This window comes from Pteronotus mesoamericanus, unplaced genomic scaffold, assembly GCF_021234165.1.
Source record: "Pteronotus mesoamericanus isolate MK-2021 breed Mesoamerican mustached bat unplaced genomic scaffold, CSHL_Meso_final contig_263, whole genome shotgun sequence".
In the NCBI taxonomy this organism is placed as follows: domain Eukaryota; kingdom Metazoa; phylum Chordata; class Mammalia; order Chiroptera; family Mormoopidae; genus Pteronotus; species Pteronotus mesoamericanus.
In genome coordinates this window covers 11447838-11467171 of record NW_026555112.1, presented here as the reverse complement: position 1 = coordinate 11467171, position 19334 = coordinate 11447838, and the positions used below count along the sequence as shown (strand labels likewise).

Below are 19334 nucleotides of genomic sequence, written 5' to 3'. Positions count from 1 at the left end.
TTGAGAAATTACTTTCTAGCTGGGCTGTAACTGGCTTTTTTCTTATTAGGTGAAAACTGAAACTAGAAGTAATGGTGGTTACAACTTGTGCCCAGGCTCTGGTGTCCATAAAACCATAGAAAGCATGATGCGTTCTATTGATCTCAAGGTCCTGAATTTATTGACTGTCAGCCAGGGAAAGACACATTCACCTAGGGGAGTCATTAGATAACTTGGCAGGGCAGTCTAGCAGGCAGGCTGCCATTGTGGATGTTTTCATTTTTAATTATCAAAATGTGGACAGATTCTGGTAAGCTCAAATAGGATTCTTACATACAGTGTTTATAGATCACCTGCTAAGTATGCTACGTGCAATAATATAGTAGAGAGAATATTTTTTAAGAGAATTCTAAATGTTTTCCAATTGAATGCATTAAAACTTAATGCTTAATTTAAAAAATGTTTATATGGATATATTCATGTCTTCTCATCCTTTGAATTTTGAATGTTAATGCGTTCTAGATCCCATCACCTCAGTATATTTCGGAAGTTATTTTCAGTTATTAGAGTCTTTTTCTGAGTTACAGTTATTTAGTATTCTAGCTCAGATTTGGGTTATCGTGAGCAAGAATTTTGGAGAGGAGGTGCAGTTTTTGTTGGTGCATGTTTCTTTTTAATGTTAAAATTTTTTAAAAATATTTTTAAATGTTAACGTATACATTTTTTAAAGAAAAAATTAACACTGACATTTACAACGTATCTGGTGTATGTACCAGATACTAAGGATGCAAAAATGAATGGTCTGCCCACGAAATCCTTACAGTTTAGTTGGCATGGGTACAGTGTGTCCTGCTATGATGTGTGTTTGTTCAGTGGGTGCTAATTCATTTATGACTGGTAAATAGGGTAGTGATGACAATAGGGTGAGCAAATTTTGTTGGCTCATGTAATAGCAGCCAAAGCAAAGCGCATGAATCCTGCAGAAGGCAGCAAACCACCTCTCAGTGTTCGTCTCCTATTCCATTTCTCTTAACCTGGTTTGGCTCTGATTCTGTATTGGGAAGGACTTATTTTGTGATTATTCCTCCATTTGGGGGCATTTTATTATTGCCTCCATGCTTGAGACCTCAATCCTTACTTCTGTCTTTTTTACCCTTTTATCAAGTGACAATCGCTTTTTTAAAGTGATGCCTTTCTTGTTCTTTTTTTAAACTATGCTAGTAATTTTGTTAGGATTTAATTGTTTTTAATTGGTTATAAAGTTGCGTATGTTTTGAGTGTCTAATCCTCTTTCCTGAAGTCCTGATATTTTCTCCCTCTCTCCCTTCCTATTGTGTTAAGAACACTTAATATGAGTAGGATCTATCCTTTATTAATAGAGTTTGAATATTGGTAATTATAGGCACAATGTTATTGAGCAGATCACTTGAACTTACTCATTTTGCATAACTGAAATTTTATAATTGTCAAATAGCCACAGTTTTGCATCAGCCCCTGACAATCACAGTTCTATTCTTTGTTTCCATGAGTTTGGCTACTTTGGATCTCTCATATGGAATCATTGCCATATCTGTCCTTCTTTGACTGGCTTATTTCACTTAGCATTATGTCATTCAGGTTCATCATCTTGTCTAATATTGCAAGATTTTCTTTTTTAAGGCTGAATACTATTCTGTTATAGTGTATATTGCATTTTAAAAATTGGGTCCATACGGTATACCCAGTTTTAAAGAATGTGAGGTTTTTCAGGAATGCATATATATGTCCAAATCGTAGAATTGTCTGGATACAGCTGACTGTAATATGTGAGCAAAGCAATGTTGGGAACATGGAAAGGGAGCATTTCTGCTGGGGCATATGTAGAAAGATAGCCCCGCCAGGCCTTCAGCTTTCAGCCCGCTTGTGGGTCTGCGCCTAGGGAGCAGGAGTGGGTGGGGCCTCCACCAGCTCGCCTGCCTGTGCCCCTTGTCAACCAGATGTCAACCAGACTCATCCTCTGCATGGGACTCAGTGAGGACCCAGGAGGGCTCAGAGGGTTTCCGTAAGTGCTCCCGCTCTGCCCAGTAGTTCTCGCATAGCTCCCCGTCATAGCGGGGCGCGAGGGGCTGTCTCAGCAGTGCTCCCGCAACTCTGGCCTGTGGCTGCCTTCCCCGCTTGTGCCTGGAGTGCCTCAGAGGGGTTACTCTGTTCCCCCCTACCCCAAGTCTTCACCAGCCGATGTGCATCTGTTTCTTAGGGGGTCTCTCTCAGCCCTCCTGCCCTGCCCCTAACTTTTTACATAAGCACTCAGTGAAGACCCCTGGGAAAAAGTTGGGGAGTGAATGCAGACATCGTTTGTGGCTGGGACGCCTGGGGATTCTAAACGTCGTGTCAGCGTGCCAGTCTTCAGTTGGCCTGCACAAATCTCTTAAAAAAAAGTGCAGCTAGTTCTCTGTACCCTATCAATGGCGGCTTTCTTCCCCCACTGCTCTGTTGAGGGTGAAAACAATCATGGGTCTCTCTTCTTGTTGAGGGGAATCCTCATTTTCTGGATTTTAGTAGTTCATTTGGGTTTCTTTGCACTTTTCAGCTCTTGGGTTGAATCATACAAACATGATTTTATGGATTATCTGGCTCATTCTTATTTATTCGGGTTGGGGCAATAACATCTAAGTGGAAGTCTGTGGGTCTGTTTCTGTTGTCTTTCAAGATTTAAGTATCTTCTGGCTGGCAGATCACTGATCTGGTACTTGACGGGCTTCACGTTTTCTTGGGGCTAGTTTATTTCTGGTTCGCCTTTATTCCTCACGTTTAGTCTCTGCCCTTTGAGGATGCCAGCTGAATGTCTGGAGTATTTACCAGGACTTATCTTAGTATATCTTGAAGTTTAACCTTCATTTCCCCAGCACCACGAGGCTGCTAAAATACTTCTCTGCTGTTTGGAGGGAGCTGCTACTTTTTGTTTGGTTTCCCCGTCACCTGTCCCAGTATAGGCACTGCTTAGGAACCAGCAGATGTCTTGAGGGGAAATTGCACAGTTTCAGGTGTACTTTTCTGCAGGCTCCCTTTTCTAGGATCTGGGACCTTGCAACCTGGGTTGCTCTGGCCATCCCAAATGCTAATGCCCCTCGCCGCCACCGACTCAGGCTCCAAGCCACTGCTGCTTCAGCTCAGCCTCTTTCCTCCACACTGAGAATCGGCACACTCCCCAGAGGAAAAAGCGGAGCTCAATGTGGGACTTACCTAGGAGGCTTCTCTTCTCTGTAAGAGAAGTTCTTGTTATCTTCCTGATTCTCTGAGTCCTTTAATTTGTTTTTAATAACGGCTTTTGTTTTTCATGCCCTTATAGTTGCAACAGAGAAAATAATAGGTACCTGAGCATAAATTTAACCAAAAATGGTAAAGCTCTTTATAGAGAAACATTTGAAAAATATATTAGAAAACATTAACAATTAACTAAGTGAAAAGATATTTATGAAGATGTCAGTTATTCTAAGTTGTTCTGCAGATTGAATGCAGTTCCAATCAAATTACAGCAGGGTTTTTTGGAAGGAGATGATGGGATAGTTCCAAAATATATGTGAAAAAAGAAAAGATCTGGGAATAACCAAGACACTCTAGAGAAGGTTGAAGGGGACTTGTTTGTCAGATGGATAAACTTAATTATTAAGCCATAATTAAAACAGTGTATCATTAGCACAGGGTGACAGATTGGCAGATGATTCAAATAGGCCAGAAAGAAATCTAAACATATATGGAAATGTGATTCTTGACAGAGGAAGCATGACAGATCTGTGTGCAAAAAATGAAACACTTAATGAGTTATGTTAATGACGTGGTTATTCCTATAAAAAATAAGTATAGATCCCTGTTTCATGCTATTAAAAATCAATTCCATACAGAATAAAAGTTTAAATGTTAAGGGCAAAAGTTTAGGTATTATAGGAGAATTTATTTATGACTTCAGGATAGAGAAGTTACAGATTGGTAATTTTGACTGTAGTATTGGTAAATAAATTGGTAAACTCGACTGTAGTATTAGTTTAGTGAATTTGAACTGCTCATCACAAGATACCATTAACAGAGTGAAAGGACAAAAGAGTACCTGCAATGCTCATATACCCAACAAAGGACCAGATTATGAAAAGAGCTCTTAATTATTAATAAGAAAAAAGACATTCAATAGAAAAATATTAAAAGACATGGATCAGCATTTCACAGAAGAGAAATCATATATGAACCTAGGGAAGAGGAATTATGGGACGCTCAATCCTACAGTTAATCAGAACTAAAAATGCATTGTGATACCATTTCACACCCATTCGATGGGAAAATGTAAAAATGCAGACACCACCAGTTGGTGAGAATATAGAGCAAGAAGAACTCTGCAATATACTGATGAGCCTGTCCATTGGTATTACCACTTCAGAAAACCAGTTTGCATTATTTTGTGAAACTGAGCAGGTGTACATCTGGATCATACCTACCACACACATGCACGCACACAGATACATACATACATACATACATACATACATATCGTCTATAGAAATTGACACATGTGGGTTGGGAGATAATCTAAATGATCATTTGTAACACCATTGTAATAATAAAGACTTAAAAATAATCCAAGTGTGAATTGACAGGAGAATGAATATAAATCAGTGAATTATAGATATATAGAACATGAATCTTGAAAATGTGGTATTGGGTTATTTTCTAAAGGTGTGCTACTCAAAGACTACATAGGATATGGTGCCCTTTTTGAAGTCAGAGTAGTAGTGTCTTCTTTCTTGGGCTTCTCCCAAGAGTTAAGCAACAGAATCAGAGAGAGGCATACAGGAAGCTTCTATGATTTTGTTAATGTTCCATCTTATAAGTTGTATGGTGGGTGACTTTCTTTTATTATTATACTAAGTAATTTTCATCCATTCTTTTGTAAGCATGAATCAATTGCATTTTATTGAGTAAGCTATGTTATAACCACCCAAATAATCCCTTTCCGTTTTACTGGAAGTATTTTTTTAATAGCTAAAACATCAATAATAGTTAAAACATGATAACCTAGTAAATTATCTGTATTTCATTGCAGTGTAAACCTGTCTTTTCTTAATGATAATTCCTATATTAAGGAATGCACTGTAATAATTTAGTGGGGGTAGGCAGCCTGAGTTTATATCCTAGCTCTGCTATTTACTGGTTGTGGGACTTTGGAAAAGTTGTAACTGCTTTGTGGCTCAGTTACTTTATTAGTAAAATGAAGGTAATAATTTTACCTATTTATGAAGACTAAATGAATTCTTACATTTAAAGTGCAGGAAACAATGCCTAGCACACCGTAAATAAATGCTAAATACATTGGTATTTTTATTATTGTAATGATAATTGTTAACATCTAATAATTTTAAAAATGAAAATGCTTAACCAGTTTCTTGAATGATGCAGAATTGGTAAAACTGTTACAATTCTAACAAGTATTTTATATTCTCCCCTAGAGAAGCATGCCATCGGGATATTGTGAACTTGCAAGTGGAGATGATTAAACAGTTTCATATGCAGTTGGTATGTATGACAAATTTTATTTTAAATGAGTGTAGAGTTGTGAATCTGCAACACTATTAAAAGGTGGAATATTTTTTACTTAATTATATATATCTAGTTGCTATGATAAAGGAAAAGGGAGTTTTAGAAATTGAATAAGTAAAATAGTTTTTAACTAGTCACTTTTTAACTTTTGATAGTTAAGGCGACTTTTTTTCTTTTCAATAAATAAGCAGCTTCCCTTTTTTGTGCAAATATAAGTCTTCAAAGTATGTAAGTTTTACTAGTGGTCTTTCATTTATATTAACAAAGTCGTGAGAGTGGTTACATGTGAGGAATACTGTTTAGCTAGTTAATGGAATATGAGAGAAATGATAGATGACAGTATATAAAACTTGCCAAATAAATTTGAAATGCCAAAAATTTAAAAAGCATTTTTGTCCTTTTCTAGAATGAAATGCACTCTTTATTGGAAAGATACTCTGTGAATGAAGGTTTAGTGGCTGAAATTGAAAGACTACGAGAAGAAAACAAAAGACTACGGGCCCACTTTTGAAATTTCAGTGAATACCTTAGTGTTTTGAGATTTGGGGATTTTCTGGCAACACAGAACTACATGGAATCAGTATTGTTTTCATGGCCTCTGGGAAAATTTTTTCAAGTTACAGGATGATGGGATTTTACACCAACCACTATTTCATTTGCTGTCAAAAATATTTGTATTTTTTATATTAAAAGCTGTACAATGTATCATCTGCCTAATAGGAATATCAGTAGGATCTTTATTTTCTGAAAACTTTAGGTAGACACTAAGTGCCCTTTTTCATAAGAAAATTGTGCAAAAAAAAATAGGTTATGGATGTTTTAAAATCACCTTTTTTTAACAGATATATTTTTGATTGACAATTGCCTTCCAAATTTTTTTGGATGTTTGAGGATTAAGGAGTTTGATATACACTCTATTTTTTATGGAGAAAGTAATTTTAAAATAGAAATTGGTTTTTCTAAGCAATTAACCAATACAAAGTTCATTAGTAATTATTTTGTTAACTTGATGAAGTATGACTACTATTTATTATTTGTACATTTAATAAGACAATTTTTGGAATTTTGAATTGCACAGATGACTTTATATCTATTGCATTTATGTTATTGTATTGTACTTCTGACAAATCTCTACTCTTGGTTGGTATTATTTTTAAGCTAACTTCATTTTACCTATGAAAACTTTTAAGGATTTGAAAGATTTGACCCAGAGCTGCACATCTGCTAATAATCTCATGAATTAATAACAAGCAAAATTAAACTGTAAAGTTTCAACCAACATGATTTAATTTAGAATCAGTGAAAATTTCATATTAGACACTAAATATTACTGTTCTATTGTCATTTTTTCTCCCAAATGAGAAGTGAAGTGGTTTTTTTTGTGGTTTATATCATTAACTTTCTCTAATTCTTTGTGTGCTGTGTTTAATATTTTTATGTTATTAACCTTACCATAAAATTTAGAAAGGATAATTGTCAAAAGAATTTATAACTCTTTAACAATAGGTGGATGTGTACATCTACCTTATGTGATCTGGAGTTTTAGTCATATAATTTTAGGCAGGTTACTGGCTTGTTTACCTTCTTGTAACCTCTTGTCCCAAAGATTTAACCTATGTGTCTCATATATAGTCCTCCTATCTAATTTTGACTTCTGAGATGAAACAACTAGAATAAAAAAGAAATTGAACTAGCTTACTAACTTTATGTTTTTCCAAAGCAATGGAAAATTTTAAGGAAATTTTAATAAGTGTAAACATACTAATAACTACATCAAGGATTAAAAACAGAAATACTACTTTTTCCCAGTGTGGCTCAGAGAATAGATTTGTATTGAAGCATAAAGGGGTGCTACTGTGACCCTTTTCCTGGCAAATTATGAAAGCATTATGACTTGTAACAAGTTTCCTTATGTATCATTATCAAGTAGGTTTAAGAAGCGTAAGTGTGTTTTGCCTACATGCTTTATTTAAATTCATTAATATTTTCTTGTTGCCTTTTTCTGTACATGCACTTGATGTATATTGAAAGAAGAGGGGTAAATAAAACAATTTTAGAAATAACTTCATGTGTATGGAAACATTTTTGTCAGAATTTAAAAGCTAAATAAGTACAAACAAAAATGTTATGTATAGTAAAAATGGGAAACCTGGAATTAAACTTTTGCCTCTGGCCAAAATGGAATAATAGGGATTAGGTTCATCCATATGAAATCTTTAAAAGAGACAAATATTGTGAAACAGTTTTCAAATAGTGGACATCACACGGCGTAGAACCGTGATCCCTGAGAGAGAAAAACAGGTGAGATCCAAGAAACTCAATGACCCCTCCAGCACAAAAAATAAGAAAATTACACCAAAGCACATCATAATCAAATTTTTAAATACCAGAGTCAAACAAAAGTTAATGTAATTCACTATATTAACAAACTAACATGAAAACTATATGACCATCTCAATCATAATACAAAAAGAGCATTTGACAAAATCCAGCATTGATTTCCTATTAAAACTCAGCAAAGAATAAAAAACAACTTCTTCCAACTGAAAAAGGGCATCGTAAGAAAAACCTGTCTTTAACATCATATTTTACTGCGAAAGATTTAATTCTTTTCTCCTAGGATCAGAGTCAAAGTAAGGATGTCCACTGACTTCTATTAAACATGTCTAGCCAAGACAATCAGGCAAGGGAAAAAAAAACTTCCAAATTACAAACGAAGAACTAAAAGCATCTCTTCACAGGTGATATATTCTACAGAAAACCTCTATGGGATGTATAAAATATCTAAAACCAATAAGTGAACATAACAAGGTTACAGTATACAAGGTCAATATACAGACACCAATTGCATTTCTATATTCTAGTAAAAAAAATTGAAATTAAAAGTCAATACTACTTACAGTTGCATCAAAAGTATGAGATTCTTTGGTGTAAATTTGATAAAAAGTTATGCAAGACCCATACACTGAATTCTATAAAATATTACTAAGAGAAAAGAAACCTAAAGAAATGGAGCGATATGTCAGATTCTCAGACTGGAAGGCTCAATATTGTTAAGTGTCAGTTCTTCACATATTGATTTAGATTCGGTATAATATAATCCTAATAAAAATAGTGAAATAATTTTTCTCTTTAGCTATGTCTATTTTACTGTTTACCTAATCTGGTAAGTATTTAATATCTATTTAATTTTTCAGCTTAGAATTTCCATTTGGTTCTTTTTTATATAGTTTCTAATTCTTAGTTAAAATCTTGTAATTTAATTTTTTAAACATTATTCGCCTTAGTTACTTTAGAGTCTGCATCTGATGACTACTGTCTGGATAGCCTATGCATTTCTTACTATTTTCCATTCTTTCTCTTAGTTTTTGATCACATTGTGCCTTCTGATTGTGAATATTTGAGTGAGTGATGTTGTTTCACAAAACTGTAGAAATACTTCAAATCTCTGAATACTATTATCAAGAAGATTTACTTCACTATAGCAGGCAGCTAGGCTGAGGGAATGAGCGCTCCTATGTCCTCTTTTTCTTTTTGTTAATTGTTACCTGAGGACTTTTTTTTCCCATTGCTTTTAGAGGGAATGAGGAAGGGAGAGAGAAATGTCAATACCATAGAAAGGCATCAATTTGTTGCCTCCTGTAGGTGCCCAGATCAGGGACTGGCACCTGACGGGAGGAGGGACAGGTCACATGCGCCTGCACCCTGAGTCAGGATCAAAACCTCAACCTAGGTGTATGCCCTGATTGGGAATTAACCTCTCAACTTTTTGGTTACAGGATGACTCTCCAACCAACAGCCACACTGGCCAGGGCTCCCATGTCATCTTAACTTGATTAAGGGTGAAGTAATTCCAAGTTGAGTTTAAGTCCCTGGTTTATTATTATTTTTAAAGTATAACCCTTCAGAGTGCCAACCAAACCCTTGGGATTCTATTCTGTCCATCTTGCTAGGTGAGTCATTAACTCTAATTTTTGTCTCCATCTCTGTAGGGTTTTCCAAAGTTCTGCTTCTTACCTTGTTGATGTTTAGATGTAATGTTTTTCATTTGAAGCTAACAGAATACCAAGCAAGTTAGTAGTGTAGATAATCAGAGTACCTTATCTGAAATGTTTCTAGTAAAGTATTTTATGTATTAAATTATAAAGTTTCACATACTTAGACAGATGGAGCTATTAAAGACTACAGAGATACAAAGATAAAGAGATAGTATGTTTAAATTTGTGTTACTTGTTGGACAATCAAGGATGTGGCTATAGAAAAACTATAGTTAGAACCTCTGAAAGGAAAAAGGCATTTTTTAGTAGACCAACGATTCTCAAAATGTGCTGTGGTGAGCCCTGGGAATTCCCAAGATAGTTTTGGGGGCTCATATGGTCAAAATTATTTTCATAATAGTACTAAGACATTGTCTTCTTCACTCTTAGTTTTCAACAACATAGAGTAGAGTTTTCCAAAGGTACATAACATGTGATTACATCATTGCTGTGATATCTAACGGAATTGGGTGCTTGTACAGTTTTGTACTTTGTAGAGTTTTCTGAGAGAAATTCTTTGGACTTTTCAGTAATTTTTAGTAGTATAAAAAAGACCTGAGACTAAGAAAATTGAGAGCCTGCAGTATGCCTTTTTCAGCTGGTGAAAAGGACATGATGCTAAGGGCGCGGTCCCACATTAGTCTGATACGTGGTTAGTGGCAGTAATTAAATCAAAAGTGAGAGAGGAGCATGTCTAGAAAGGAACTGTGGGCACGACTTGACTTTTAGCACAGAGTGACTGGAATCGAATATGTAAAAATTCACAAAGTGTTTCAGACAGTCAAATTAGCAAAAGCACTGCTATCTAGGAGTAAAAGAGACAGAAGCTTTTCAAAAATCCCCCCGCCCCCCAAAAAATCTCTGGGCCCTCAACTTTTTAATGCTGGAGACAAGCTGAGAAAATGGCTCAGTTGTCAAAATGGCACATTTTCCAAAGCCCTTTTCAGAAGTGGCTGAAGAGGAAGATACAAAGGGAAGGATATCTCCAAGAGCAGAGTCAAAAACATGGAGAACAGTGGGCTGGGGAGGCACTGTCAGGGAGCAGAACCCAGCCCCAGTCAAGGACACTCGCCATCCACAGAGCGTTTGCTGGGTGGGACTTCAGAACCGCTGTTGGCCAATTATGCTATGAGCCTCCCATTCTTCTTAAACTGGAGTGATTATTGTAGTTTCCTGTGTCAGCCTCACCATTGTTGGTAGGCTGTGTGTGTGAGCGTGTGACAGAGAGAGAGTCAGAAAGAGAGGGTGGGGAAGGTAGACTATTTCAGTCATTGTCTCTGATAAAGAGCGATCAGTGTCCTTTTCACAATGAGGCACGTGAATCTATTGTGGACTGCAAGATCATGAACTTTGAGTCTGCGGCTGTGTATGGTTGGACGGAACTTTTAGAGCCTGTGGGTGGGGATGAGCGTGCACTGCATTGGGAGCAACATGAATTGTTGTGGGCTGGAGAGCAGGGTATGGCATTGCATTATTGTTGCCAGTCCTTCGCCCTTACTTGTATTCCTGCCCTTTGCTATTTAATGTTGCTGTTTCTACTAAAAGAGGTGGAGTGTATTTCCCTACCCTGTGACTTTAGGTTTGTCCATGTGGCTTGCTTTGGACAATAAAGCCAAAATGATGGTGTACCAATGTGAAGCCTAGACTTTAAGAAGTCTTTCCTGTTTCCAGATGCTTGCTTTTACTTCAACATGGATATTCAAAAAACAACAAAACACGAAAGGCTACCTGGGCTAGCTGCTGATCTCAAAAGGGACGAGAGACAGGTAGAGCAGAGTTGTCTCATCCAGTCTGTTCAGCCAACCGAGCCCTGTCCAGGCCGATTGACCCTCAGATCTATGTGAATAAATGCCTACCATTGTATGCCACTGAGAGGTTTTTTTGGCTGTTTGTTATGCAGCAGTAAGTAACTGATAAACATCTTCACGCACCTCTATTCCAGCAGCTGTGATTTAGAGTTTCATCATGCCTTGCTTAGATATTTGCAAGAGCCTCCTAATTAGGCTTCTGTTTTCCTCTGTTCTTCCTTGTCTGTTGTGTACACCGCTCCTGGAGCTTCCTTCACCCAAAAGGCAAAACTAATTGTCTACAGGAAACAGCCATGGTCTTTGGTGTAGCATCCTCATCCTTCCTTGAAGACTTGTTTCCTGCTCTTCCACCCGCCTGCCCCTGGCGCGCTGGCCTCAGGTTCCAGAGAGCACTGTGCCATTTCATTCTTCTCTCTACCCGGCAAACTCCTACAGACCCTTCAGGACACTTCTCACATGTTACCTCTTTTGTGACATTTTTCCATGATGAAAAGACAATCATCTTCTGTGCATCCAAAAGTTCATTTTCTATCACTATTATAATTTTTGTAGAATTGGGATGATTTGCCTCCAGGTCTGTCTCCCCAGTGGGCAGAGACCCTTTCTGAATGCTCTCTGTGGATGTGACATCTAGTATGATGCTTTGGCCTCCGTAGATATTCAGTATCACCTCATATCTAATTTTATCAATTGTTGAGTAAGGTGGAATACATGTAGGGAGTGCTGTAAATTATGCATTCCTCTAATTCCTGGATGGTGTTTATGATATATACAGTAAACCAGAAATTTGGTTAACTATAATCTTTCCTCTTTCACACATGTCAAGTAATAGCATGTAATTCAGTAGGATAAATTAATGAACATAGAAAAATGACAATAATGGTTGAAGATAGTTGACATACCCTTGATGTAGATATTGTGAGTCCTTTTCAAGTGAAATTTATTAACTCTCTTAAAATTAAAATGTCAAAATTCAATTGTGCTTCATTTTGCATTCAGACAAATTGAACTTTTCAAAATATATTTGAAGTACATCTTATGTCAAAAGACACCCACTCTATTATTTGAATACTAGTGAAATAAGAAAACATATTTTTTCTCATTTTCAAAATCATACACACTAGATATTTATCTGCTGAAAGGAGACTGAAGAATATCTGGATGTCTAAATACTGCTATTGTTATTGAGCCCTTTTTAACACAGTCAATGACTTTGGCAAGAACAAAGTCGTCTCAATTTAATAGGAGGGAAGTGCTGGAACATGGGTCTCACGAAGGAACCTGTGCAAAGAGCACGCTGAAGGGGAAGTGGGGGCAGCTCAGTAAGGCTTTGTAAGACATGTCGCCCTCTTCCGTGACCTCACATTGTATCGATATAAATGGTCATCCCTGAAAACCTCTCCTTTCCCACTCTTACTCATCTTTCAAGGCCTACCTAAAATTATAGGTCTGTGGTGGTCCTTTGATCACTTTCTCAGGAAGAACTAGCTATCTCTGTCTCTATTCCCATGATAATTTTTAGAAATCTTTTTCACGTCAACTTTTTTCCTGGAGTTGTAGCCATTTGTTTTTGCCAGCCTGTTTCCTTGTGTTCTTTGTGTCAGGAATCATGGCTTACTCTGCTGGGTACTCCGCATTTCAACTGTAATGACTGAATGAAGAATGAAAATGGGCTAGAGTAATAACAAAATAATTGTAGAAAACTAAAGTAAGAGAAAACAGGAAAACCACTGAGTGAACAGATATATAAAGAAATTCAGAGTCAGGTCATGCAGAACCTTGCAGGCTGCATTATCATTTTGGTCTTCATCCTACAAATACAACAGAATTTTTACAGAGTTTTATCAGAATGTAAGGATGGGAATGTAAAGGAGAACAGTTGTGAGTAGGTCTACAAAGATCAGATGACAGAACATCTTGAAATTTCCAAGCTAGAAAATGTGGGCTTTATGGAACTTTAAATCTAATGGGGAATACATATAAACCAAATAGTCTCACAGACACATAATTTCTAATTTTATAAAGCTCTATAAAGGAAATACAGAGTGTGCTATAATAACAATCAGCAAGGAAACCTGGTCTAGCTTGGGTCACTTGAATGAGTGACATTTGAGATGAGACCTGAAGGTTGAACAAGAGTCGTCTCTTTGGGATAAAGAGCGGCACATGATCAGGCTGGAGAGGAAACTGAGAACCAGGTCATGCAGAACCTTGCAGCCCGCGTTATCATTTTGGTCTTCATCCTATGAAAACTAGGAGGAAGTCGAAAATTTTTAAACAAGGTGGGCTTGGAGTAGGGAGAGAGAGAGAGATCTGATTTGATTTGTCTCTTTTAAAAAGGTCCCTGAATAATAGACTAAAAGGGTAGAAGAATGGATGCAGGGACATGAGACTCATTAGGAGACCTTTTAATTGTGCTGGGAGTAGACCACAGGAACTTGACCCAAGAAATGGCAGAGGAGCTTGAAAAAATTGGACAGAGTCAATTTTATAGAGACTCAGTTGAGAGGAATTGGATATGGAGAGTGAAGGAGCGGGAAATGTTTCCTTCTCACTGCAACGGCTAGGTGAATGGTGGTGTCCAGAAAGAAGAGTGAAATACAAGCATGTTTGGAGAGGTCGCAGACCATGAGGTCTGCTGTTGGAATGTTGAATGGCCTGCTGTATACATATGGTCTTAAGCTTGGAAGATAAATCTGTGTAAGAAATAATAAAGGTTTTCACATATCTATGTTTTTTGACAAAGGTGACAAGACCATTCAATGGGGGAAAGATCAATCTCCTCAACAAATGGTGTTGGGGTAAATGAATATCCATATGCAAAAGGATGAAGTTGGAGCTTGCCTCACATCATTTACAAAAAGTAACTCAAAATGAGAACTCAAAAGACCTAATTTAAGGGCTAAAATTTAAAATCTCTTAGAAGAAAGAAGGGGCAAATCTTCACGACCTTGGATTGGCAATGATTTCTTTTTATTTTGTAAATGTTTTCTTAACTACGACACCAAAGCAAAATCAACAACAATAGAAAAAGATAATGTGTGCTTCATCAAAGTTAAAAACTTGTGTGCAACAGAGAATGCTATCAAGAGAGTAAAATGTCAACATACAGGATGGGAGAAAATATTTACATATCATATATCTGTTCGGGGCCTAGTCACACATATGTAAAGAAGACGTACAACTCAAAGACAAAAAGACAACAACTCAATTTAAAAATGGGCAAAGGACTTGAATAGACATTTTTCCTAAGAGGATATATAATAGTTAAAAAGGACATAAAAAGGTGCTCAATATCATTAATAGTTACACAAATGTTAATAAAAACCAGAAAGAAACAGCACTTCACATTCACTAGGATGGCTATGATTTTAAAAAAACAAAAATTACAAGTGTTGGCAAGGATGTGGAAAAATTGGAACCCTCACACATTTTTGGTGAGAATATAAAATAGTGCAGCCACTACAGAGAATGGTTTAACAGTTTTTCAATGTTAAATATAAAAATATCATATGACCAAGCAATTACACTACTAGCTATATATCCAAAATAACTGAAAACAGGTGTTCAAGAAAAAAAAGTACATTAATGTTCATAGAGGCATTATCCACAGTAGTTAAAATATGAGTAAAAACAACCCAAATGCCCATCAACAGATCAATGGGTAAACAAAATGTTGCACATCCATACAGCTTAAGCTTGGAAGATAAATCTGTGTAAGAAATAATAAAGGTTTTCACCTTTATTTTAGAAAGGTGAAATATTCTTTCTTATAAATTTGTCTTGGTATTTATCAGTCTGATGTTTGATGCCTGTCTATTATCTGCCATGCAAGCATACTTTTGCCTTCAATGTGATTTTAGAATAATGAATGCTTTCATCTTGTAGTTCTCAACAATATTGCTAGCTTCCTTATAGCCCATCCTATTCAGAGATTAAGCACTTTTTATCTATCAGTTTATTCATTCAGTTTATCCTGTGACTGGAAGTCCACAGTCTTTTATTGAAAATGCTCGGGACTTCAGGATTTATTCTTTTTTGATTTAATAAAGATAAGAGTTTATATTCTTTATATAGTCTGATACTTCTGGTGGGTTTGGTAGTGGCATCCTATAATCTCACACGTTAGTCGTTTCTTAGCAAAACAGGAATATTCACATTAAGTGGCATAAGTAAAGACTATGCATAGCTTCCTGTCCATGCATGCCATGTCTGCTTTGTTACCAAATGAGCTACAAAGGGCCTTTGAGTTTTCAGCAGTGTGGGTTTTGGAATCTCAGAAAAGGGTATGTTTGTCTGTCTGTGAACAAGGTGACCATGATGCAGTGTCCGCCCTTAAAAGATGGAGACGCTCCATGTTTTCTCCATTAGGCCTCTTTTCTGTGTGTGTTGTAAGCCATCTCAGATGTGTTCAGATTAAACAAAAAAGCATCAGTGACTTATTGATTCAATAATTGAAAAGTCTAGCAGACAGATTTGGGGCACTACTGTATTCAGGGCTCAGATGATGCCTTTTGGCTGGGGTTCTCTTCTCCATCTTTCAGTTTTTTTGTCAGGCCAAAGTTTTCAGTCTCTCTGCCTAGCTGCCTCTGTAGGCTCTCAGCTAACCCTTTTGTGGTGGCAAAGATGGGTGGAGCAGGTCATTCCACGCTTTAAGTTTTCCAGGAAAGTGAAAGATCACCTCTACTTGTTCCAGCAATCCTGGCAAAAATCTTCTGGCGTTTCATTGGTTTTGACCTGGCAACATGCTGATCTTTGAACCAGTCATTGACGTTGGAAGTTGAGTTGTGCTGATTGGTAGGCCTGGGCCATATCATTCATTCCCACACCAGGAGGGGCAAGCAAGTGAACTGAGCAGGCGCAGCTTCCTCAAATAAAAGCTGGGAGTGGTTGCCAGCAGAAATGGGAAATGCTGGATGGCAAAGAATAAATGTTGCCCCCTAGGTTGAAACTGGATTTTCTTTTAGTTAAAATTCTTCTAATGGCCCTGACTAGGTAGCTCCAGTCAGTTAGAGTATCACTTGGTAGCCAAGGTTGGGCATTTGCTCCCTGCTCAGGGCATATACAAGAATCAGCCAATGAATGAATTAACTGGTGAATGCATGGATAAGTGGAACTGGCAAAATTGATGTTTCTCTGTCTCTGTCTCTCTCTCTCTCCCTTCCTCTATAAATAAAAAAAATCTTAAAAATTCTTCCGATGGAATACGGTGGAGTGAAGTCAATCTCTTTTCAGCTATTTTATAGCTTTCCTTCTGATTATATAGCAAAAACATTATTACTCTTTTTTTAAAAAGATTTTATTTATTTATTTTTAGAGAGAGGGGAAGGGAGGGAGAAAAAAGGTAGAGAAATATCAATGTGTGGTTGCCTCTCATGCGCCCCCTAATGGGGACCTGGTCTGCAACCCAGGCCTGTGTCCTGACTGGGAATCTGATCCGTGACCCTTGGTTTGCAAGCGGGCACTCAATCCACTGAGCCAGACCAGCCAGGGCTATGCTTTTATATATGGCAAAATATGTACGAGGCTGGATCAAACTTAAATCAAACTTAAGCTGAACTCATCATCAAACTCTCATTCACAATGTGGCAAGCTTTGAGGCTTTGGGCAACATTGGCAGAAAGGTAATAAAGTCGATACCTAGATTATATGTTTTAGTTCAGAACTGGTAACGCAAAGCTTTCTATCTTCATATGTTGTTAGTATTATTTTAATTTTTCATACAGAAGCTATTTTGCATGATGGTTAAGAGTATAGACTCTGGAACCCATCTGATTTGATCTGAATCTTTGCTTCCACCACTTACTTGGATGAGTTACTCATCCTGTTTGTGCCTCAGTTTCCTATTGTGTAAAAAAAGTGTAATGATATCATTTACCTCACCAGGTTGTTTTGAGAATCACATGAATTATATACATTATTATGGATAATACCATTTGTCTTATTGTCAGATTAAAGTTCAAAAAATAAGCCAACCACGATTTCTTTTTTCCAAAAAGCATTTATTTTGACACAAGAGATTCCAGTCAGCCTTGAAAACTTAGAAAGTGGAAAGCCTTCCTGAAATGATGGAAAATGAACCCAATTTTAAACCCCAAACCAGACTTTTGTATTTGTTGCTATTCTTCATCCAAAAGACAAAACCTAGTGTTTCCACAGTGTACATAAAATAAATTTTAAAATCCATATATAGCACACTGTTTACCACCCAACCCTGTCCATGATCATAAATATTACAAATTCTTTAAATTTCCCAAACATGTGATAAATGTCAGACCATTCTATAAATTGACTTTATGAAGCACTACTGAGCCCAGCTTTCTGACATTCACACCAATGTTTCCATAGTAACTAATATGTTCAGAAGGGGAAAAGCAGGAGGAGATGAAAAACAAAGGAGGCATCCAAATACAAGAGATGCGTAAGTAGGGGTGAGTAGAAGGTTCTAGAAACTTCAAACAATTGCTTCTTGCAGGAGACAACCATTCTTGTTTACACTGGTGACTTGCCCTGCTGGCTGGCCGATTCAAGGGTCCTTACTGGAAAAGTTCCCAAAGCTTGACCAGTTGACACCTGATCACACTTGGATGATGACTTATTAATGCCAATTTTTCCTTTTAATTTAATATTTTCCTCTAGTTGGAGGTCCCTTAGTCACCATGGTAACAGTAAAGTAATTTGTGTCTGTCACTGAACTGTCAAAAAATACAGTATCAAGTCAATTTAAAGAATAGTTAAAAACAGGGTAGGGGAAATATAGGTGTTAGTGATCCTCATAGTTTGCAAACACTGAAGTGAAGGAAGCTAGTATGTTACTAAAATATAGGTTCTGTTTTCAAATCTTATTAAGTGGTGCCCTACCAATTGCATTTAAAAACAGATTTTAATGATGAATTATTCTCTTGTGATGTTAAGAGAAAAGTATCTTTTTCTCGCTAAACTTCAACAAACTTACTTCAATAAAAATATGTTTAATCCCCAAGTTGTTTGTGAGCTTGACCAGGTAAATGGACAAGAGATCAGTATTTTTTTTTCCCCCTGAATCACTTGGGGCAGGGAGCGGGGAGGGGTGGAATTACTCATATGCATCTTATTCAGGGAACTAGTCGCCTCAAAATCTCCTCATCCTAATCCCCCAAACCTGTGACTATGTTACCTTACATGGAAAAAGAGAATTTGCGGATGTAATTCAACTGTGGATCTGGACATAGGAAGAGTATCCTGGATTATCCAGGTGGGGCCAATGTAAACACAAAGGTCTTTGTAAGAGGAACACAGGAATGTCGACGTGAGAGAGGGAGATGCGATGATTGAGGAAGAGTTCAGAGTGATGTGGGTCCATGAGCCAAGCAATGCAGGCAACCCTTAGATGCTGGAGAAGGCGAAGAAATGGATTCTGCCCCAGAGTTTACAGAGGGATGTGCTCCTGCTGACACCTCGGTTTTAGCGCAGTAAAACGGATTTTGGACTTCTGACCTCCAGAACCATGAGAAAATAAATGTGTTTGAAGCCACTAAGTTTGTGGTAATTTGTTACAGCAGCTGTAGGAAACTAATACAGCACCCTGTACAGTCTTTGGTTTCATCAATTCCTCTAAGGCTGTCTCATTTGATATTTACTCTTATGTGACAGAAGTATACGGAATCTTCCCGATTGTCGGTTTAGCATTCTGGGTGTCACTAACTGAGGGTCCTATGGGTTGGTTTCTGTGTGTGTGGTACTTCCCGGACCTTATATCCTGCTGCCATGTAGGTTCTGGTCATGGTACAGCCAGGTGCTGAGGTGACATAGACTTTTGAGCTTTGGCTTGAACACGTGGGGAGGCTAAGTGCTTGCGGGTCCTGGGTGAAGAGTCCTTCCTGGGAAAGAGAACTCTTGTGTTCACAATCTATCTCTCTATGGAAGTGCAGCCGTTTGCTGGATAAATTGCCTTATCTTTCAAGTA

General features: G+C 37.2%; 1 protein-coding gene across 1 annotated transcript in view; it reads left to right on the top strand.

The window, feature by feature from the left end:
• NEDD1 (NEDD1 gamma-tubulin ring complex targeting factor) overlaps nt 1-7576 on the top strand; it is a 35821-nt gene extending 28245 nt beyond the window's left edge. The window contains exons 14-15 of the mRNA XM_054574672.1: nt 5454-5520; nt 5951-7576. Coding sequence (XP_054430647.1) covers nt 5454-5520; nt 5951-6055 — 172 coding nt within the window. The 3' untranslated portion in view covers nt 6056-7576. The remainder of the gene's footprint in view (nt 1-5453; nt 5521-5950) is intronic.
• The last annotated feature ends 11758 nt before the right edge of the window (nt 7577-19334 follow it).